We start from the raw sequence: 23,636 nt of genomic DNA on the forward strand, positions 1-23,636 counted from the left end.
GTGCGCATGTATGTGTTTAACCCCCACCTGCTCCAATGGCCCTCAGATGTGGTTTTGGCACTAACCTGCTGTAGCAGGAAGGACAGGATGTTTGCATTATTTAAAGGTGAAGCCATAAAGGAGAAAGCTGTGAGTCTGCACCCAAAACATGAGTTGGTGCTTTTCCTTGTTTTCTCTTTTTTGACTCACTTTGAGTTTTACAACCTTGTTGAACTAATGAAAGACAGGACCCCTCTTAACACATAGCTCCATCTCTTCTGTTTGTCCTTCTGTGTGCTTTGTCATCAGTTTTGTCTTGTTTGTGGACACTGAATCAAACATGTCCACAGAACATTTTTAAGCTCTGTGGTTTAACTGAGACTGAAGCCAGACTTGTGTCTGTTTTACACTTTTTTAAAGGGAGAATATAAATGTCAATTTGAGAACCGAAGAGTCGTGTCCCAATTCCCACATCCATTTGTCATGCATTTGTTAAGTCAGTGCAGGTCCTTGTCTTGCATGTTTGATGTGTGAGATTGATTCATGCTGAAATCCATTCACATTTTGGAGGGGTCGTAGCTGCATGTCTTAGATGTTGATTCAGTTATTCACAATACTGGCAGGAATGTCATCATCGGTGTGAAAAGGCGTGTGAAAGTGCAGAAAATATAAGCCGTCGTCACTCCCCAAATCTCCCTGCTATCCATCATTACTAGATACTTTGTTGGATTAGTAAGCGGTGACCAAATATCAAAGAAAAAGCACATGGGTGCAATTATTTCCCAATCATGACCACCAGAGAGGACAAGGAGTAGCCCATGTCGTCATGAGAAATTTCACTGTACAGTATAATCAACTGTCGACACGGCATGCTTTGGAGAATGTCAGAGGAACGTTAAGGTTATGAGCTGTGGTTAATATTCCTCACTTCATTGCTGTGTGCAGTATTGTAATGCAAATGCATCACTGAAGTGCAGCCACTCCGCAGATTTACTGTATCACCAGAAGAATGCTAATACGCGCCTAAATCGCAGCGTCAGAAGCTTCTGACCACATTTTAAGCCCGTCTTTGTGTTCTCCGTCAGCCTTGTCTCCATTTACATCCAAAGGCCTAAAACCTTTTGTTTGGAATCCAATATTTCTATTCAGGACTCGCTCTGTGAATAAAATATTGTGTCGCCTTTGACCCCTGTGGTTTTACCCTGCCTTTTTTCCCCCTTTCTTTCCCCTCTCGTCTTTTCCTCCCCGGGGGATGATTCTCTCGTTCGCTCACTTTCTCTCTGCTGGGATTTTTTTCCACTCCAGGGAAAAATGGCAAGTATTTATTCCTTTACTTTCATCTCGCTCCTCTTGTTCTTGAGCCTTGTCGGTCTTTTACCCAGCACGTCTGGCCAAGTCTATTGTAGTCCTTCTTGTTTATACCTGATTTTCTGCTGTTTGTGTAAGACTGTATTCTTTACAGTGTTCCATTTCTGTAACTTGTGCTTCAGTTAGTCCAGTTTTGTGAGTTATGTGGCAAACATAGCCTTAATTTTCCTACTTTCCCTTTGTGAGTACTGCTCTCTTTGCAAAGCTGCCTTGCATTTTAACTAAATATCTTAGGACCTTCCACATAAGAGTGAGGTTTTTTTTGGAAAGGAAAGATGGAGCCATGGTGCTAATGTTTTTCTCCTCTGTCTGTCAAGAGATGAAATCTCATTTCAGTTCTTGGTCCCTGTAGGAGATCTCTTTTATTGGTGCACTGTTAAATATTCAACAGGTGTCAGTGGTCCAGTGGAGCACCATCTCATCTGCATAAAATGATTGCTTCAGTTTGATTTCAACCTGTCTAATATTTGGGAGGAAAATTCCTAATATTTTATACCTTTCACCAGTTTCTGAAAGCCTGCTGGCGGACAAGTTTGATGAATATGGCTACACGTTTATTGCACCGAGGTAAGACGCAAATTTGAAGAAGATACCCTGTTACTTCGAGCATGACAACCATGACTCAGCATAGAAGTTCAGCCTTGTTGTTGCCTTGTTTTCTTCTTGCATTAGTTCACCACGAAGCTGTTTTGTCTCCCACAGAGTGTACTGTAAGGACTTAAAGCCGCCAGACAAGGACAAAAACAACACCGAGTTCCTCATGGAGTTCAACCACTACATTGACACAAAGACTCCAAACCACCCCCTGTGTGAGTATCAGAACAATGAATAGATATTGTCTGAAATGCCTTTCACCTCCTGGTGCCGTCAATTGTGAAATTTTCCTCCAGAATCAAAACTTTTCTAGTGGATCTTGTTGTACTCTGCAGCACACTTGGACCATATTCTCACTCCAGACTCCTATTTACATCTCAAACAGCTGCTAAGCTGCATAGTATTTGCTGTAGTATGTATATATGAATGAATCTCAGCCATCTGGCTTGGCATTAAGGTGTGCATTGGAAATTTAATGGAGGAGTGTCAACCGAAACCTATTCCCAGAGGTCCCTCTTTCCAGCGAAATACAGGTCTGGCTGTTTGGTGTGCATGACCAGGCAAAGCTTTGTGATGTGGAACCCCTGTGTTCGTGTTACCCATTTGATGCTAACTCTAAAAGTCTGACCATCACACGCCTGAGTGCACATGTGTGAGGCACGTCGGCTTAGATGTGACACACACGCGCTCGCACACGCACAGCATTCACCAGTAATATGCCTTCCACACCCCGCCTATAGCCGCTCGACCTCATCCAATTACTGTGTGTTTGTGAGAAAGAGCAGGACACGTCAAGCCAGGAGCACGAGAGGAGCAATAAAACACAAATCAGGGGCCGGCGGACCTTCTCCCAAACATCTGACCAACGCATTAACATCCCTGCCACGTCTTGCATACGCTCATTGATATGCATCACTCCCATTTTTTTGCCCACTGAGCAAAACGAAAGGCCCCCCGGATATTTATAAAAGACCCCCTTTAAGTTTGGTTTGAGGATTTGAGTGGGAGAACTTGGTCCAAGCATGATCAATCCAGTAAAACTTTTCATCCAATTGAAATATTACTTTCACCGTTATTAGCTGCTAGTTTAATGGAGTCCACGGGGAGTTCAGAGGGGGAGGGAGGGGACTATGGCCCATGTGGCAGCTTGAGTATCGTTACACGGTTTACTTGGTTAAGCCACTGTAGTGGCGAAGAAGTTGAAGTACATTAGGAATTCCTGGGCTGCCTTCAATAAAGAATCCCTAATGAAAACCACTGGACGAGGAGGGAAGGTGGGGTAGGGGGAAATAAAGTGTTACACCAGCTGTTTTCTCTGATGTGTGTGGTGTGTCATAAAGGTTGGAGGAGGTGGGGAGAGGGGGGGCATATCGACGAGCCTCGATGTTAATGGACTGAAGCGGGTCGTCGGAGAGTTCAAAGCGGCGGGCCCGGCCCAAAAAATGGGCGAACGGCTTTTATCGCCTGTTATGTTTGTCATGTGGTCTTGTCGGATGTCTCGAAAAATAATTTGTTACACCAACCCGCCACCTACGCCTTGCCAGCACCAGGCACATTCATCCAGAGATTTCTTTCCTTTAAATACATATTTAATTCCGTCACTTTCATTACATGATTGACTCTGCTTCGGTCTTGTTTCACGAGACAGTGTCGAGATGTGGCCTTTCCTTCACCGGCCCACCTTCTGCCCAGTTGGTTCTGCTTTGTTCCTTCAACTTTTCTTGCATTTCAGGTGCTTGTAAGCTCAGCGGTATATCAAGTGAAGCTTATTCCCAGGCTGCACTCACTTTGAAATTCATTTTGAATGCCTGAAGTGTGATGTAGATGCTAAAATATTCTCAGCTTTCCCTTGTTTTGTTTTTTTCTTTGTCTTTCTGGTATCATATATATACTCTGTCCATACAATCTTATTTTTCTTTCTGGGTTTGTTTTTCTTTTTGCATGCCTTTCCTTCCTTTTCTCTCTTAGTATTCGTTCCGTGTTGGCTTTTGATACTCCACAGGCATTTATCCTCCATATTCCAGCAGATTCCTTAGACTTTTTCAGGCTACCAAGTCTGAAACAACAAAAAGGAAAATTTGAGCTTATAAAGATGAGGCACTTTAAAGCTGATCAAAGAGCAGACAGTTAAACATTTGACTCTTTCTGACCAGTCGAAGGTAACGTGTTGAGGCTCACGTGATGTTTTGCTGTTCAGGTAATGTGGAGCTGGTGAACCGGTTGCTCTTGGATGCCGGCATCACCTCAGAACTGATCAAGATCTGGAAAGAAAACGAGCTGCAGTAAGTGAAGCGCCAACGTGTCGCCTACTTTACCGTCAATGTTTGGTTGTGATCCATCCAAACAAACTGAACGGTGGCATCGGTTATTTGTTGCTTGGTGTTTGGTCATGAATGTCCAAGTGGGGGAGACTGAACACAGATGGTTCAAATATTTCACCATCACCAGTAAATGTCATGCAGGCATAAAGGACATTCCAGATTTTCCTAAGTGTATGTTTTATGGCTTTATCTTCTCTGCTTGTCAGGCACGGTGTCTTGGCCAGATTTGTTGCCACCGATGGAGGGATCACACGGGTCTACCCCAAAAGGTACTTGTCTAGCCCACGCGGGAGGCAGGGTTGATTTAGCAGCATGGGAAGGAGAAGATAATATGTTCAGGATTATCTGATAAAGAATAATGGTGTGGTCTGCTGAGAAAGCTGCAGCTTGCCCATGCTTTATATTCCAGCCACCTATTGCCGCTTGTTCAAGTCTGAGCCGTGGTGGTAGCAGGTTAAGCAAAGCAGGCCACAGGCCATTACCCCTATACCCGAGCTACTTCTTCCAGTCACTACAGGGGGATGCCAAACGTTTCCCGGGCCAGGTAGGAAAACGAATCCCTTCAGCGAGTTCTAGACCTGGCCTAGGGTAATCTAGTCTCTTCCAGTGTCAAACAGTGACATCTTACATGTCATGATTTTTTGTATGGGAGGAATTGAGTTTTGGGATTTATCGCAGACATCAAGGGAGACGATGACACTCGAGACACTTTGGTTAAGGTTAGGATTAGGCAAGTAGTGGGTATCGTCATGGTTAGGGTAAGTCTCCAGGAAATGAATGTAAGTCTATGTAATGTCCCGAAAAGTAATGGAAACTTAATGTGTGTGTGCGTGTGTGTTGTTTGTGTTTGACAGTGCTGGGCTGTCCTGGGTAGAAGACGCGGAGACGTACCAGTCAAGTTTCTATAAAAGAAGTTTGGACAATGATCTGTACATCTTCACTCCAACTCCCTACTCTCAAGAGAACTGTGAGTAAAAGCCTGTGTGTGTGTGTGTGTGTGTGTGTGTGTGTGTGTGTGGCCATGTATTACTCAACCTTGCAGGGACATAAATCTGTTTACACAGTCACATTGTGGGGACTCGCCTTACTTTTGGGGACAAGTCCCCATAATGTATATCAATGCATTTTAGGGCAAAGACTTGGGTTAAGGTTTGACGTATATCATTACATTTACATACAGGTTGAGGGCATGGGTTAGGGTTAAAGTTAGGTTAGGTTTAGGTTAAGGTTGTAGTTAAAAGTACACAAATAGTGTTTATAGATAGGGTAAGTCTCCAAGAAATGAATGTAAGTCAATGTAATGTCCCCAAAAGTGACTATACGTGTTTGTTTAGACTTGTACTTGCCACATGGTGAGAAGTTTTTAACCAACAGAGGATAGTTTTGATAAGTGAGGACACTTTTAGAAACTGAGGACAATTGGGCTGTTTGAGGGTTGATACTTCTAAGTGTTGGGTTAGGTTTGTTTTAGGTTAGGCTTATGGTGAGAGTTAGGCTTGGGGTTAGACATTGAGTTGTCATGCTCGGGGTAAGGGGCTAGCAAATGCATTAATGAGGGTCCTCACAAGCATAGAAGTACAGTTGTTTGTGTGTGTGTGTGTTGTGTGTATATTTTCCTGTGTCTCAGTGTGTATGTATATACTGTATATACAGTGTTCCCTTCTTATACTTCATGCAGCGAGTGACGACTCAGTCCTGGTGAGCAGAGCAGTCGACATCAACATTAATGACATCATCCTCAAACCAGCTGGTAAGAACACACACGCACACGCACGCACACACACACACAATGAGAGAAAAAGGGCTTGTATTTACACATTTATTCTTCTCATTTCTCAAGTTGTCTCTCTCATTCTGCCGCCTACATATAAACACACTCACACTTACAGCTGTGTGTCTTATTTACACACCGACATTTCCAGCCCTATAGCCTTAATCCTATTCATGCCTTCATATCTTCTGACACACACACACACACACAGATAGGCTCTTATTTACAGGCGGCTACTCCTCGTTTGTCTATTTCTCCCTCTCCGTCTGACATATACACACAAACACACACATCAAGCTGTCTGGTCTCCTGTGATCCTCGGCCAAGTTTGCATTTTCCAAGTTCAGAGAGTAAAGTTGACCCAGAGGTCCGACATGATCTAGGACGTCTGGCTTTTGTGTTTGATCGCAGTGGTCGGCGTGAAGTTGGACATCAGTGCCTGGATGGCGAGCTTCATCAACACTACGCAGAGGATGAATGTGAGTTGATGCTATCGGCGTGACGTGTAGGAGCGAGGACGATCGGACCCGCTGTGTGACTTTTCATGATTCCATCTGCTCTCCTGTATTTTCAGTGCAATGATGAGATCTGCGGCTGTCAGCGAAACCACCCGGTAAGAGGCATATTTCTACATTTTCAGCTATTATTTGTGAATAAGAGTCAGGGGCGCACTGCACTGGTTTAACCTCTTTGTGATTCCAGTACGTAGACTGTGTCATTCTGGATGACGGGGGCTTCCTGGTGATGTCCAATCAAGATGAGGATATTTCTAAGGTGGGTCTGTGAGTCTGAGTCTGCGCTGCCATAAACTTTAGTACCACTTTAAGGCGTGCTTTAAAAAGGTTAATGGCTAGTTAGTGATGGTTTTAGTAATGGCTTTACCGATGACTAATGAATACTTCACCAATGCGTCATAGGTCAGGTCAATAAATAAGAACAAACTATAACTTGTGTTTTCTTACTAATCACTAATTTATTTAGGGTTTCATCTGCAGCGCTTTTTTAATTAAAAAAAAAAGTGGTCAAATAGTTTTAACTTTTCAATAATTCTGGAGTTTTTATGACCGGAAACCCAAAAGTTCTTACTGTTGGCTTAAAACCTCTATAAATCATTACAAAATGAATTCTAAACCATTATCAGGATAATATTGTTATGAGTTGTAACTTATAGCTTCTTGATCCAGAAGAGAGCAGACATGGATGCTATTAATTTTTGTCCAAATATATTGACATCATGGATCAATTATCTTTTTATGTGGGAAAAATTTACAATTTTGTTGTTCCCTCATTCATGTTTTTGGATTTTATATCAAATAGGTTTGTCTTGTGATTCATTTCCTGAGTCTACCATCTGTAGAACATAAACACTTTTATTTTTTCTAGCGATAAAAATGACAAAAACACTTTTTCTGACAAACAAAAGCATGACGTTCACTTGGTTGCTTTTATCAGAGCCTCAGGCCACATCGCAGAGACTACCTCAGCGAAAACAGTGGTCAAAATCATGTATGATTACCTGTGATCACGTGACCTCCGCAGATCACATGACGACAGAAACTGAGCAATCACCATAGACTAAAGAAATCCAATTAAAAGCTCTGAAAAAAAGCTAGTAAGTTGAGTAACTTGAGTTGTTTGAGTCTAAAAAGTGTTTTAATTCTTGAACTTTCACACTGAAAATACGTTTTGAATTAACTGCACTTACGCAGTTTTGATTAATGCACTGAAACCATCTTTAAAATCATGTTTTCCTGAACAGGACCCAGTTGGACCCAAAGGGTTCGTAGCACACTAGTGTGATCAGCCAAACTTGTTGTGAACCTTAAATCATTCTCAGTTTGGCCTGAACATCCAAACAAAAAAATTAAGCTAATGAAGCCTCTGAACCACAGTTTGACCCATCTTCACGTATTATTAACAGATGCACACACACACACACACGTACAGTACGCGCACACACTTTGCACACAGTTGCCCCGTGCTAAATGCTAAGAGCGGGCCCCTGCTGTCATCTGAGTAAATGTTTTTTCATGCGGCCTCGGCTCCTTCCTAATCAGGCCTGGGTGTGCGCTGGATAAATCAGTCGCCCTCTGAAGTTTGGCAGCGGCACTAAAACTCGGGGGCCTGAGGCCTTGTTTGGAGAAGCCTGCGTGCCCTCAATCATGTTTCCTACAGGAGCGACGTTTCTCTCTCTGCAAGCTTCTCGCTTTCTCTCCCGCTTTATGTCTCTCTCTCTCTCTCTCTAGCTCGGTCCTTTCCTTTCTCCGAAACCCTCAGGGAGTCTGCAGCCGGCGGGGCTGTGACTGTTAATTCATTATTTGTGTTATTGCACGGGGAAAGGAGAGAAGGCTCCCTTTGCCTTATGGATTGGAAGATTTATATATCCTTTGGCTGTTAGACGAAAGAGGAATGGATATGCGGAGGATGGCTTGTTAACGATGACCTTACAAAGTGGAAGGGAAGGGATAGTTTGCATTTCCTCGCGCACACACGTGCACATCTTTCAGCACACACACACGCGCGCGAGTCGGTGAGTGCTACTTACTGTACACACTCCCTCCTGGATACACAAGTGCTTAAACACTCCCATGCATGCGGTCACGTCGCACCTCTGAGATGCCGAGACAAACTACTTCCTCTTTGAAGAAATTTATGGCTGCCTGGTGGACTGTGTTAATCAGATTATACTGAAGTCCATCATTCTGGTTTGAGGGTGATTTACTGAGTGTGTGTGTGCGCGCATGTGTGTGTGTGTGTCTGTGAACATTGTCGGCACACGTCCACGCGCTCTTGACTGTTCTTCTGCATGTGTTTTACGTAGATTTAACAATGGTGGGTCGACTGTATGAAAGTGTTTAAGTGCTCTGTAAATGAAAACCTCAGTCAGAAACACCTACAATGTGCATTTCAAAGGTTTTTTTGTTCATACAGAGGGTTCAAACACCCTCTGCTATCAAGTTGTTAGCTCGATTTATGAGCTTCTTCATTTTCTAAATGTCCATTATAAATTCCATTCATGCATTTAAGGTTTAACCATTTCCTTGTAAGATTTGTTTTACCAGCCACAATTTATCTCTTTTCAACCATTCTTGAGGTATATATCAAAAATATATGGTCTTGATTTCTCGGGGTATTTCACATTTAAAAATGTTCTGTAGGGCAATTTGCATTTGATTTCTACAGTCCCTCCAGCAGACAGGAAGCTTATTATCATGGTCAGATTTCTGAGAGTGTAACAGAATACCTGGTCAGGTTTTTCCACCCAAACTGCCGTACCCTTCCATCGATACCTCCATATTTTCGTCCATTCTTCCTCACATATAATTATACCTCCTTCCTTCTCCCATTTTGTTTCACCTTAATGGCATGTGAATGTTTTTTTAAGTCGAACTTTAAGATTCTTCGGACCCATTTCGCTGTTCTGGACAGGGTTATGTGTCGGACTATTTCTCGGTCGGGAGCGGTAACTTCCTGAAATCTCGGCTGGTTACGTGCCGGAACCGCTTTTGTTGCTTATGGATAGAGCCGGGCTAGTTGTTTCCATCTGCTTCCAGTCTTTGTGCTAAGCTAAGCTAGGCAGCTTTTTGCTCCGGCTCCATATTTACAATACAAAAGTGAGAGCGGTGTTGATCTAACACTGGGAAATTAAGCCAATGAGCAGATTTAAAATGTGTTTATACATTTGTTTGAATGTATAGTCATGACTGGATTGACTCCCACATCATCAGTGGCACTGAATTCCCAGGGTTCACTGTGTTAATTGCCCTCAGTCTAAATCTTGTTCTAAGACCTTTTTTTCTAAGCGATGCCGTTCTTCCTATATTCCTAAAATGATTTGTTTAGAATCAAGTTGCAACACTGGAAATCTATCTGCTGAATGTGATACAAAAGTGCTATAACAGTATATTTTTCCCCTGTCCTTAGATCGGGCGTTTCTTTGGTGCTATCGACCCGATTCTCATGAAAAACCTGGTCAACTCGTCCCTTTACACCTTTAAGAAGACCTTCGACTACCAGTCGCTCTGTGACCGCAAGAAAGAGAGCCCGGCGGCTGCAGGCCCGCGATCTGTCTATGTGGTGAGTTACATAAGCCAGAAGCCACTGCACACACAACCGACTGCACACACACACACACACACACACACACACACAGAGCCACCCACACGTACACAACCACACTTACATGTTCACACATTTTGATTTCCACACATACAAGTTTACTCATTTCCCTGCACGAACACACACACACCGATGCGAGCACGCATGCGGCCGTACCTGCTTACTCACACGCTTTAAAATGGTCAAACACACACACACACACACACACACACACACACACACAAACCTTCGCTCACCGGGGAGCCATAAATCTGGACGGAGCAGATGAGAAGGGAAGCAGAGGGTATGGTGAAAGCGTTAGAGTGGGAGTTGCAGTAACAGTAACAGGATTAGGTGGTCTAGCATGCTTGGCTAACACACCAAGTGATGTAGAAAGAGGCACTGTTTTTCATCATGTACAAAACAACTCGCAGCGAAATGACGCAAACACGTCATGCAGACGGTGGTGCTGATGAATTTCTCTTAGATGCTGAGAGGTGATAAGAGGCAGCGGTTATAAACTGATACCTAAGACAGAGATTCACTTAATCGCAGGTATTTATAGATGGAAAAATTCCCCTCGTTAGCAGACCGAAAACATGTGATTTCCCACAAATGTGTACAGCACGCTTGAGTGACCAAGGTGAGATGAAAGGTGCAGACATCTCCTGATCAAAGATCCTGTCAATAGGCGGCGATGCCTCCAACACGGTTGGTTAAGACTCCTTGATGACTCAACACGGCATCCACTGAGGAGAAAGGATACAGCAGCGATTCACCAAAACAAGCCCCTCGCATGCTAGCCGTAATCAAAGCAGCATGCTGGCCCTTTGATTCAAACCGTGTGCTGATTTGTTTTCTCACTGGCTCTTTGTTTACATATTTATGCCCGCATCTGTTGCGGAGGATTGTGTTCTAATTTCCTCCGAGAGGGAGGAAAATAAAATCTCAGGCCGGACCTTTTGGTCTCTGCGCCTGGCAGAACTGGACCGTCTGCAGCCACTGTAAACACAAGCAGGATGTTCGGCTTGGCTCAGCCAGCTTAACTTGATTTGCCAGAAGATTATTACAGACTTGATTTTGTCTTTTTCTGTTATTAACTCTCATTTTGCCCCCCTCTCAGCCCACAATTGCAGATATTTTGAATTTAGGATGGTGGGCGACGGCTGCAGCCTGGTGAGTCCTTTTTTATGCCTTTTTTCCTTTTATGGTTGGTATTGGTGTTTTTTCAAGTGATTAAACGACACAAATATACACTTTAAAAGCATTTTAAGTCCTGAAACTCAGATACTAATGGAAAGCAGGCACAGGTTTGTCCCTCCAAAACAGCCATATAGCATCTGAACTGTTCCCAGGACAGATGACATTCCACAAAACCGTCTCCTGATTTATTGATGCATTAGCATTTACACAGATTGTTTATTGTAGATTATGTTCCAATGAATGCAGACATTTTTCAACCTCGGGGGTTTGTTTTTGCTCTCTAGGTCAATACTGCAACAGTTACTGGTCAGCATCACATTCCCCAATTTCCTGGACGCAGGTGAGTTCCTGTCAATTTAACACATGGGAAACAATAGCGCTTTGAGGTTTTAGTAAGGTTTTTTTTATTGCAACACTGAGTGAGTTCTGGACGGCCCGAGCGGCCTCGTTATGGAAATAAAATAGTAATACATGTTCATTTTTAGTTACTTTGACAAGGCCTTAAAAGATATTGAACACACTGTTTTCAAACTGTTTCTTTATCTTGACATTCAAGTGCAACGCTCTCCACGTGCCAAGAACATGTCGTTACTAACGGTATTGTTCGCAGGAACAGTCGAACGCTCATTCATCTTCAGAGGATTCCATGCGTGCGAGATGCTGCACACCTGACTCAGACCGTGCGAGTGTGTTTTGCGTGTGTCATTTTGTGTGGTTACCAAAGAGCTATTAGAAAGATTACCAACAGACCCAAAACAAAATAACTGGTCTTATCTGACGAATTAGGAGTGAATGGGAAAACTTCGCTCATTCTTTCATTTGTATGCACTTTTTCTTATGCACAGAAATGGATTTACAGCATGAAAGTGACTTTTAAAGGAAAACTTTTCAGATCTTCAACCAGCTTTGTATCATTACAGTGTCGGTTGTAAATGCAAATGAGCAATGTTACACTTCCCTCCATGCTGCCTCCACCCAGAACTCCCCGCACACAACGCAAAACCCAGATCAAACTGTCAAACCAGGCAGCGCCGATGAAATACGAATCAAGCTTTTGGTACCACATTGGTGATTTCTCACCTCAAATGTTTTCGCAAACATATTTTAGTTTACTGTTCAGCCGAAAAATGTTTGTCAGCCCGCCATAGCTTGAAACCGGGCCAAAACCAAACAGCGCCCAGCTCACAGTACCTCACCCAGCAGAGCATTGCAGTGCATTCTGGTTGCTGTAGCACCAATTTCCAGGATATTTCTGTCTTTCTACTGCATAGACGGCCCAGTTCTATGAAAACGCCCCTTTAAGCACCACAGAGTCCCAAATAAGAAATCCAGTTTGCTCTTGTGCACCTGGATGTACAGCAGGAGTCAGACAGGCAGCTCTAGCTATCTACCACCTGCTTGTATCTGTTAGCAATGAGTTTCATGTTTGAGTCTCGTGTCAGATATGTACTGTATGCTTGTATTTTGAGGTGTCTTATCAGATGAGTGTTCTCGTGTGTGCCTTTGCAGCCGAGATGGATGACGAAGCGTCGGATGCCATGCTGAAAGATGTCTGCATCACAGAGCAAACTCAGTACTACTTTGAGACCAACCAGCTGACTTTCAGAGGCAACATCGACTGTGAGAACTGCACCAGGTAAGCGTGTCCACCCGCTCTCAGACGTTGACGGAGGATAGTCAAGGTCCAGACCTGCAGCGATTCATTTGCATCCGCGAGACAAGAATGAAGTCCCCGGAGGTGGCGCCAAGAGGGGGCTGTAAAAATTCACATGCCATGAAGGTGAAGTCAAGCCACTAGTGTGGACCACCGTCCTGGCATGTTGCGGCCGTGCAGATGTGTGTGTACGCACGCCATTTTAAGGCCCCCTCGTGCCGGCTAATGGAGTGCCTGCCCGCATGCCGCGCGGCGTTCCTGCACATTAGCCGCGCACACGTTTCTTTTTAACGACCGCCATAAAAAAAAAAAGCAGAGAAAATCATTTGTGCGCCAACGACATGTGGGATTCAGCGCAGGTCCTGGAGGTGGGGTGGCACCGCAGGTTTGCGTCCCCTCAGGAATAAAGGCAGTTAAGAGACGGTGTGCTTTTCGTTGTTTTAAAGAATGTTGCTTAGTCATGTAGGGCAGCGGCAGCAGACCAAAATCAGTGTCCTCCTTTCAACGCTTTCTGGTTAAATATTCAGCTTTGCTACATCTCCTGTGAGCATGTCTCTGAAATTTTATCTCCTTCTTTCCTGGACTCAAGCCTGTGTGTCAACAGCTCCTCTCTCGTCTCTTGTGTGTCTGCTCGTCTCCAGGATGTACCACGCCGAAAAGCTGCCCAAGACGAACCTGGTCTTTATCATCGCTGATGCGAAACTCACCTGCTTGTCCTGCGACAACAGGCCGTTAATACAGGACGAACAGCAGTGTATCCTTTTACCTTCATCTGGCAACAGAAGGCGAGCTTTTGATTCGCTGAACAGATGTTTCAAACTGGCGTGTTTTTGACAAGATAACGGCGGATGAGCGCTGATCACGACACGTAGCCGTAAGCAGATATTTCCACCACTGGCTCCTGAAAGGGAACTCGCAATGAACAACAGAATATTCTTCCTCCAAGCTTATGTAAAAGGCTGTTTTCTGTTATCAGTAATTCTCACTGTTCATTATTTCCCTCATCTGCATCTCCTAAATCCACCAGCCTTAATAATGAGTGAGCATTTCCGTAGAAAATGACATTCAGAATTCAGATGTGTGTTGCACTGGGTCTCTGTCTGGGTCTGTGACGCAGATGGGAGTGCGGAATAAGTCAGCTGAATAGCTTACAAACAAATCTATGATGTTCTCCCAAACACACGGGGCTGTGCTTAATTAGAGATTAAGCATCCTGGAAAACACAATGCCCGAAAATGAATGCAATATCATTGCGGCATTGAGCAATGTGCTTGAACTCCAAAAAGAGACGGCATGCTTAAAGTTTAACAGCCCTTTGGATGTGCTTGGATTGGAAGCTGATGTAATATATCCGAGTGATTTTCCCCATTAATCAAAATGTTATATTTAATAATTTCCCATGAGGTGAGCAGAGTAATATCTACTGCAAAATGGTAATTTGTTGCTGCTATTACTTGCTCAGAATCACTCAGAACCTGTGTCAAGTTCCTGACTTGAATCACCCAGCTGATGGTCCTGATCCCTGTGAACTGGCTCACAATCCTCGGTACAGGAAAGGGCCTGCAGTCTGTTTTGATAACACTGAAAACGTAAGTTGTTTTCATCAGACCTGGAATGTTCCTGGTTGAGAACAATTTTAACTGTCGCAATTTTGTTGCTAAAGGTGCTCTGCGTAGGGTTTCACGTAACACCGCCGCTTTACTGGTCTCACAAGAATTAGACGTTTGCAGTCCAGCCTGAAATCAGAGTAGCCTCTCAAATTGAAGTGTGCGCCCCGAGGCTACCGTCCCGGGTTTCACTGCTAAAATCATTTAAGTTTATCGCAAAGGAACATTTAGGCCTGATCAGAGCTTGCAGGACTGAACTTCACTCATTTTTTCGACAATATTGCAGAACAGAACTGTAATCATCTGTTGATCCAAATCTTAAATGTATTATTGAACATTAAGCTCAAAACACAACACTGACTTATTATGAACTTATTATGGTGAAGTTGTTCGCAAATAGTTGTGTATTTACACACTTCATTACATCAAATATTGGTTTATTAGTGCTTTTTGCTGCCTGATGCTGCTGGAAACAGGACTGATGAGAGCAGTTAAGTTGCTGCTCGTGAAGACCAAAACAATGAGCTGAAAGAGACCAAAACAATGAGCTGAAAGAGACCAAAACAATGAGCTGAAAGACACCAAAACGCTCCGCAGAGCTGAGGGGAATCGCAGAGCCGGTCTGTGGGTTTGTCACTAAAATCAACCCCTTTCATGTTGCATATAATCATTTGATTCATTGTTAATATAAAAGTCTTGAGCAGCTTTAAATTGAGAATATCTACAGCAACCAATGATTTATAACCAGAAGTTCAAGCAACCAATCAGTGTTTGACTGTAATAAATCAGGACAAATGCATCATAAATCAGCCAACATGAGGGAAGGTAATGTGATTATTACATTTAACGTTATCGAGGTCAGTGTGACAATTTACTGTCGTATAAAAGTTTATATCATCCAGCTTAACCCTCGAGAGCCTGTTCTTGGGAGATCTTTTTTTTTTATTCTTCCTTCCAAATGTATACTCCAGATGAAACAGCATGATCTGTTTTGACATTTCACCTGGAAAATAAGCAACAGCAACATATTAGGGACCCATAAAAAATTAAGGAAGGATTTCAGTTTTGTTTTTTTGTTTTTTTAAAGTAAAGCTTTTAGCCTCGCTGGGCAGAGCCCCAAACCCTGAAGCTGCGCTCCTGATATGGGAACAATATATCAGTGAAGAAATTCTACCCGTGGCACCTTTCCACCACTAATATCTTTACACGGTGCGTGTCACTTCTTTTTCGTGTTTTTTGCAATCCCTCGAAAGCCGCGTGTGCGCACATTTCCCACGCGAAGACAAACAGTGGGTTTTTCCTCGACTATGAATAACTAAGCTAAACAAACATTTTCATTAGCAGCGCAGAGTCTCTGCGTGTGAAACCTCTGTGCTTGAATGCTCTGTTTGTTTTCTCTCTATAGTCTTTTTCCAGTGTTGGAGTTTGCCGGCCTTATGAATTAACTCTTACGCCTGCACTGTGTTGCTCGCTCACACACACGCACTAATATCCACACATCCGCCCACGCACACTAACTCTTCCCTTCACACTCTTGTCTTGCAAGTGAGCGCATCCGTCTTGCACTTACTACTGTTGTCTGAACTAATTTTCCTGCTTTCTAACTTCTTGCTAACTGTGTGGACCTTTTGCTGCATGACTCTCTTTCTCTCTGTTTTCTCTGTCTCCTCGCTCTGTGATTGGCTGTTGATGGTTAGGATGAGGCCATGTGCCGAAGGAGCGCAGGCTCCCCACTGGCTGCCTCTCTGCTCATGTTACTGCTGCCACTGTTCATGTGCTGTCTCGGGTCAGTCCCATACCGCTCGCTCTTTCTCTTTCATTAACATTATGTCATTATCTTTCACTCTTTTTACATCAGTTTTTTTCTGCTTTGCTCCACTACTTCATATCTTTTTGCATTATTTTTCAACCCTTATATTTCTCACCTCTCACTCTTTCCTTTGTTCCCTCACCGTCTGTCTTCACCTCCCTCCCAACTTACCTCCCAGGTGTCTTTCTATCTCTCGCCAACATTTTCTCCACCTCACCTGACGTTGAACTTCGAGCCGCGCTCTTTGTATCTCTCCCCATCTATCATCATCCGTCTCAGGCAATAGGCTCCAGCGTCTGTCTCTGCTGACATCTGATTACTGATGTAGCCAGACGCGAGCTAAAACAGGCCGCTCACTTCTCATTTGCATCGAGACGCTTGCACGTCCCGTTTCATGATCCTCAACTTTTTTTTCCCCTCTCCAAAAACAAATCAAGGCGAGACATTCTTTCCCTTGTACCGCTCCAGATGCAAAGCATGCAGAGAGTGAGAGTGTCCCATTCGGTTTGGTCAAACCTATTGGCTCACATTTTTGCAGTCAAGTGTAAAACAGACACTTTGTAGTTTGCTTATATTCCTGACCTCATGTTTGATCCATGCATAGCTGCGGCTGACCGTTTGCGAAACCCAGCCCCCCCGTTAGTGTGCCACGCTTGTCAAGCTTTCCGTTGCTGCACAGCGCATACAGTACAATATGCAGCTTACAGTGTTAAGGTGGCAGATTTACAACTAGAAATTATCAGCAGCTCAATCAGTTATCGCTAATGACATGACAACTGATGCTTTAACAGCTACAGAACGCTAGTCAGTCACTGGCTAACTTTTAAATGACGATCAGGTAAGAACGTCTTAAATATGCTCTTCATCGCAATCATAAGAGACTAAGACTAAAGCTAAGATACATGTCTGCTTTCTCAGTAATTAGCCAATAATCCCTGTAATGGGCATGAAAATACACATCATTGCAGTTTGGTCAATCATGCTTAATTTACGTAGTTATTTGCATTTAGTCAATTTTGACGTTACAAGAGGGAAAAATGTGCTAGGATGAGAGCTAGCCGTTGCAGGGTTAGCTTGAGTGCAGGACACGGCTGCTAACGTTAGCCTAAACTCTGACAGGACTGGCTTCCACTCTGTGGATGTGCTCGTCATTAATGGGGCTTTTTTGACGCAACAAGCAAATGTTGTCAGTTAGCCGGACGTGCTAATAATCGCAGCTTTTGTTGCAGAGATGAAAACACTGTTTAATCGATTTCTTACACATATTAAGTCTTGCTGCCACCACAGGTCAACGCACATCATTGCATGCGGAGAGATCCAAAGCTTGACAAGTTTGTTGTGCCTGCTCACGGTTGCTAATCTATGATTGGCCAATTGCTGTTGAGGGGAGGGGTTTAGTGAACAGCCAGTTGAAAGGTGCTTGATGTGTTGGCTTTCACAGTCCCTGACTTCACTTCTTTTCCTCCCTGCTCGGCACCAGGAGGAGGACCCTGACTGTGGCGGGGCGTCCGGCCTGAGCCCCTCCCTTTGGCTAACGGTGGCCCTTCAGCTGGTGCTCCTCTGGGTTTTGACTGGCTCCAGACACCACGCCGTCCCCACATGACCTCTGAACATCCTGATCACACCCTCCCTCTCCCCTCCCTCTATTATGTCCAAAATGGCAACCAGCATGCGACGCTGCCACCGAAACGACGAACGCCGATGAGAAGGGCTTGTACCAAACAAACAAAAACCTGCGAGCCCCACATCCGGCCTACTTCTTCTTTTGCTCCGTTCATTTCCAGGGGTTTGTCCAGGCGATTCATCAGGTGCAAGGGTACAAGTGGCGAAAGAAATGTGCACTGGAAGAAATCGGCTTGCAAGATGAGGAAGAACTTGACCTGCGCCTGTCGTTCATCCCATCAATGGCCCTCGCCAGCTGAGATTAGAGGAGTCCAGAAATTAATTTTGATTGGCAACTTCTGAACTTTCTCTGGCTTCATGTCATTGATGAAAGAGATCGGACTGCCTTACAGTATCAGAGAGATTTAAATCACGGTGGGGAGGGAGGGGGGGCTTGGTGTTTATTGAAGATGTTGAGCAGTTTTATTCATCACTGCCAGAAACAGCGCTGCCCTTTGCAAGCGTAAGGTTTATTTTGATTCGATTTGCTGTGGCTAGTTATTAGGTATTTATTGTTTTGTGGTTGCGAATTCGGCTGAGATTGCAGTAACAGATGCCAAATTATTACATCACGAGCTTTTGCCCTTCACTTGCCTCCATTGGGTGGCTGATAGTTATGTTGTCGCAGCCTGATTTTTAGATAGCACTACCCATTTTCACAGTATCTCTGAGGGTTCACAAGATCGTCTTTACTTTCGCCCCTGTGTTCTTTCATGTAGATGCTGTATTTGCAGTGTGGAAATCATATTCATCGTTATATTTATGCACAGAAACCGACCCTTCCACTGCCACAGCGCGCCTGGTTATTAGTGTACGGATTTTTAACTTTGTAGCTGATCATTTTAACCATCGGATAAAAAGAGTGGTAAATTATCTGGAATTCCCCGCCTTTGGTGTTGGATCGCTCCAATGAAAACTTTGTTGCCATAGTGCGCATAAACCAATCAGGGTGAGCCCGGCTGGCGTCCTATGCATGCTCATTGGACAAAGTCTCTAGTGCCATGTGGACTGTGTGACTCAGATGAACCCTTTAGCTTTGTAGGCTGTGGCTAGCATGCTGCTGTTTGTTTTATTGCCACCACTAAAGAAAATGAATGAGGGAGGGGGTGTCAGAATTTGTATTTGACATTTTGGTCAGCAAAACAGTAAAAACAGTACATTTGTATTCACTGCTGTCACTTTGTAAATTAAATGACTACTATCTGCACTGCAATTCAAAGTGCAGCTGTTGTTTGTCTTCACAGTTTGATCGCCTGACTGAAGAATACCCTCTATCTCTGTGTAGTCCCGAGGTTCCCTCTTGCAGTTTTTTATACTGTGCTATGATATCACCCAGCAGAAATCACTGCAGTCAGTCCATGCTTGTGATCCTATCCACTGCTGTATTTCATTTTCTCCAATGTGAGCTCACCCTGTTTCATTTCGTGTGCCTTCTTTTCCATTAGTTATACAGAGCAACCTAACTTACGTGTGAACATTACAGGCGATTTTCTGTCCGTGGTTTTTATTAAGAGCGTCACCTTGTTCGCCAGAGTGCGGAACAGTTAAATAGTGAGTTGTATGACGAAATGCACTAATCAGCCGAACCACTGCTGCATAGCAAAAGAAATCTGCCATAATAATTAGTAGTAACACATTTTAGAGGACCAAATCCGGACTCTTAAAGCCACTGAATGTCAATGCAATATTAATTAGGTCAGTGAGAACACTCGGAAATAACTCACTTTATTAGTTTCAGGATTAAAATCCATCCTGAAGATGCAACATGCGGAAAAAGATGACATGTTTTTGTGCTCAGTTTGTGTATTTACAAACTATTGACGATTAAAAGACATAAATTCGATTAGGCAGGAAATAATATGTCAGGCATAAAACTTGTGCGATTGTTGCGAGCTTTAAATCCTCAGTATAAAAGTGTCATTTTGATTTGAACCAGCTGCACTTGGCGGCTTGTTTGTCACTCCTGTCGTTGAGCAATCCCACAATTTCATCATTATTTCGGCGTCTTGGTTCCACGCAAGGGTTGACAATCACAGGTTAAAGTGATTCACATGCAGGGTGTGTGTGATACCTCATCAGTTCACTGAGAAGACAGAAACCCGCCAGAATAGCAGCCATAATGTCTCAACTGCGGTGATATCAGATTGAAGTGTACACTTCCTGGTTCTGTAATAGCGCCCGCAAATCACCAACATTTTCAGCTTCAACTGTGTTTGATCATAGCATCAACAAGGGAAGTGATTTGGGGATTTGGGGGGACGTCATACGCACTGCTAAAACAAAACCAGGGAGTGCATCTTTTTATTAGAGTCTAATCTATAAACACTGACACATGCCTGCAGGAAGCTGCTTAATTCTGAGGGGAAGTGAAAACCACAGAAACTGAGCTGTGTGCGCCACATTACCACTAGCGTTTGAGTTGTTTTAGTTAAAGAGCTGCTGTGAGATCACACTGAATAATGTTTTATAGTATGAGCGTTCCTCCGAGTCAGATCAGGGAGGGCTTGTTTGTCCATGTCTCCACCGCCACCACCACCACCACCACCACCATCATAAGTTTCCAAGTGGTCTGAGGTGCACTTTTTATTCTCAATGTTCTCCTCTATCTTGAACTATAACCTCCCAACAAAAACAATGTGGTGAGACTAACCATGGTATTTATGCTCCTCATTTACTAACACTCAAAAATATCAAGTGCCATATAGGACTCTTTTGTTCTCTTGTGGAGAAACCTATTATCGTAATAGAACATTTATGCAATTTACCAAGGCAAGATGTAAGTCTTATAAATTGTTTCCCTGTGCTGCATGGTAGTGGCTGACAATTTGAAAAAACAAACAAAAAAAAATGTATCCGGTGTGCTCCTGCTTCAGTGTGTAATGTTGGGAAGCATTATATAATGGGTGTTATGATATGATAAGGTATGATCAGCTATTACTGCCTTTCTCTTGGGGGGACAGCATTTGGCTCCAAACTGGTCTGAGTCAGCTGGGGAAAGGGAACCTGATTGGCCGGCGTGACGTTTGAATGCACTGCTCAATCTGTCTGATTGGTTCAAGCCACATATGATTCACCATAATTTAAGGATCAGTGATTTAGCAAGTTTGAGAGCAATTACTGCAAATCATGAATATTTTTGCTTTACTGCTGATTATGTTGCAGACCATGTTTCGGCTTTTGGATTTTCATCTGGGGGTCAGGCAGTCTACCACTTTGGTCCACACTGAAATATATATATATATATATATATATATATATATATATATATATATATATATATATATATAACTATTGGATGGATTGTTGTGAAAATTTGTACAGACATTCATGGTTTCCAGATGATGAATCCTGATGACGCTGGTCCCGTGACTTTTACTCTAGCACAACCACAGGGTTCACATTTTTAGCTTTGAGTGACATGTCTCAGATATTTGTAAATTTTTATGAATTTTAATCACTTTTGTGATCCCTGGACTTTTTTTTTTATCTTATGTCACTTTCAATGTGTCCAGTAATTTGGTTTTTGAATGAATACCTGAGAAACATTCCCATCAGCCTCAGCTGTACTTTGCGTAAAAAGGGAAAACAAAGGATATGTGAGCAGGCTAACACACTGAATGAAGGTCAAGGACACGGTAAAGATAACCTGCTTAACGTCAGCATGCTAACGACCAAACTCTAGACTTGCTTTTCTTGTTTCTAGGCAACCATTTGTTTCCATTTTTTTGCACACAGTATGAAAATGTGTAGATTCCAGAAGCCTCTCATGCTAGTGTGAAGAGATTGATAATTGATTTTGAAGCTGCACAAAAATGAATGGAAACCAATGGCTGCCTGAAAAATATGAAAACACACTGAAATATGATGAAAATTGGAAATGTCGGCAGTAGTAGGCTATAAATTATAAATGAATTGTAGTTAAGAAGCTAAACTTGCAAAAACACTGGTCCTTTGGATCTGTTTCGGCAGACCTACATCGTACAGATATGAAATTAGTGGAAATTAACACCACCTAAAATGCTCCAACCGGATCCTTTTAGAAATGCCCTGAAAAAACTGGAGAACGAACATGAGCTCCATACTCATCCAGATGTTCCATTCTACTCTTTAAGTGCTAAAATCAGATGCTGTCACCTCAGGAATAATATTATCTCGATGTGATATGAAGTGTTTTTGATTCTGTTGGTGCTGTCTGTATGGATCGTGTGGGTTGGCCTTTTTTTTTTTCAGGAATCTTGACGATTGCTTAATGTGTGTGTTTTTTTGTGTCTGTTACCTTGCTGCCACTCTTTGGCGGACGACTGGCGGGCCTGTCAGTCAATCTTTCCCTGCCTTTGGTTTTAAGGCAGGCTCTTGATGGAAGCGTCCACCAAGTCGCCCCTTGCAAGACTCTTGCGAGACGGTCTTGGTGGGCCTCTCTGTCGGTCTCCCTCGATTGTGCTTTAATATGTTACACTGTAGTGGAACTTGATTCTCCAGAATCAGTCATGTAAAAATTTGTACAAAAAATCAAGTTGTTCTCAACAAAAAGAAAAAAGAACAATGTTTATAATCCCGGGGAGGAAAAACGTGTTTATTCATGTGCAAAGGTATATTCAGAATAAAACTTTATGATTACTATCTGTTGCATTACTTTTAGAGTTCTGGCTGATGTCCTTTTCTTGCAAAATGTCTCTGTTTTTTCCACAGAGGATCAGATTTCTGTTACTAACTTCTGTCACATTGCCAGCACACATTTCCCATCCAAATGTGTGTGAGAATGAGAAGGAAGCACCCCGAGTCTGCTCTCCCAGTGTCTAGCCAACATCAGAAACTGACGTCCAGCCAAAATCAACACTGTCCAGGAAAAGAACCGCTGGAGGCGTAGGTCCAGCCACATCTCTCTACAACATTGAATTTGGCTGAAGGACACGTCCATTAACAACGACCCGTAATGTTCTCTGGTCATAAATTTGCAGTAATTCCTGTTTTCCCCATTGCATGTTGATCAAATAGTAAGTGACTTTCTCGTTAGCGCAGCCCGCTTTACACTTGAACCTGAAACCAGCTGTGCTCAAGCCCAGATTCTTAGAGTCACTATTCCTCACTGCCCCCCAAAGACAAACTACAGGCTCATTTTACTCTTTATTATGGACGTTAAAAACTCACCCTAGCCCTGTATGGCACACTGCTAGGGCCCGCGAAGGAAAGCCGAAATCCTTCAGGTGCTTGGGGACATTTTAAATGAGACCAATTACAATGTCTTTAGTATTTAGTTTTAATAAAAAATGGCCTTTATTGTTGGTAGCACAGCTGGTGAATGACTGCACGGAGACCAATAATGTGAAATTATATATTTTACAGACCATGTGACAGAAATTGATTACAGCAGCATCAACCAGGACTTTGTGAAACTGCCATTTTAGGTAAGTATGATTTCATGGAAACTGAACCCGAATTCAAAATATAATTTATCAACATGCAATGTAACACAGAAAATTAATTCAATCCCCTTAGATATTGACCTATAATGGTTATATTTTTATAACCGTAGAATGTGTAATCTCTTTTTTGCATAAATTCTTTCCTT

General features: G+C 43.1%; 1 protein-coding gene across 1 annotated transcript in view; it reads left to right on the top strand.

Annotated features, from left to right (window-relative positions):
- cacna2d1a (calcium channel, voltage-dependent, alpha 2/delta subunit 1a) overlaps positions 1-22,676 on the top strand; it is a 100,991-nt gene extending 78,315 nt beyond the window's left edge. Inside the window, exons 23-38 of the mRNA XM_041964332.1 lie at positions 1,854-1,914; positions 2,050-2,156; positions 4,139-4,223; positions 4,469-4,531; positions 5,117-5,229; positions 5,941-6,012; positions 6,445-6,512; positions 6,608-6,646; positions 6,736-6,807; positions 9,958-10,110; positions 11,255-11,307; positions 11,619-11,674; positions 12,844-12,970; positions 13,630-13,742; positions 14,495-14,577; positions 17,886-22,676. Coding sequence (XP_041820266.1) covers positions 1,854-1,914; positions 2,050-2,156; positions 4,139-4,223; positions 4,469-4,531; positions 5,117-5,229; positions 5,941-6,012; positions 6,445-6,512; positions 6,608-6,646; positions 6,736-6,807; positions 9,958-10,110; positions 11,255-11,307; positions 11,619-11,674; positions 12,844-12,970; positions 13,630-13,742; positions 14,495-14,577; positions 17,886-18,008 — 1,388 coding nt within the window. The 3' untranslated portion in view covers positions 18,009-22,676. The remainder of the gene's footprint in view (positions 1-1,853; positions 1,915-2,049; positions 2,157-4,138; positions 4,224-4,468; positions 4,532-5,116; positions 5,230-5,940; positions 6,013-6,444; positions 6,513-6,607; positions 6,647-6,735; positions 6,808-9,957; positions 10,111-11,254; positions 11,308-11,618; positions 11,675-12,843; positions 12,971-13,629; positions 13,743-14,494; positions 14,578-17,885) is intronic.
- The last annotated feature ends 960 nt before the right edge of the window (positions 22,677-23,636 follow it).

The sequence above is a fragment of the Chelmon rostratus genome, chromosome 22, assembly GCF_017976325.1.
Source record: "Chelmon rostratus isolate fCheRos1 chromosome 22, fCheRos1.pri, whole genome shotgun sequence".
Lineage (NCBI taxonomy): Eukaryota > Metazoa > Chordata > Actinopteri > Chaetodontiformes > Chaetodontidae > Chelmon > Chelmon rostratus.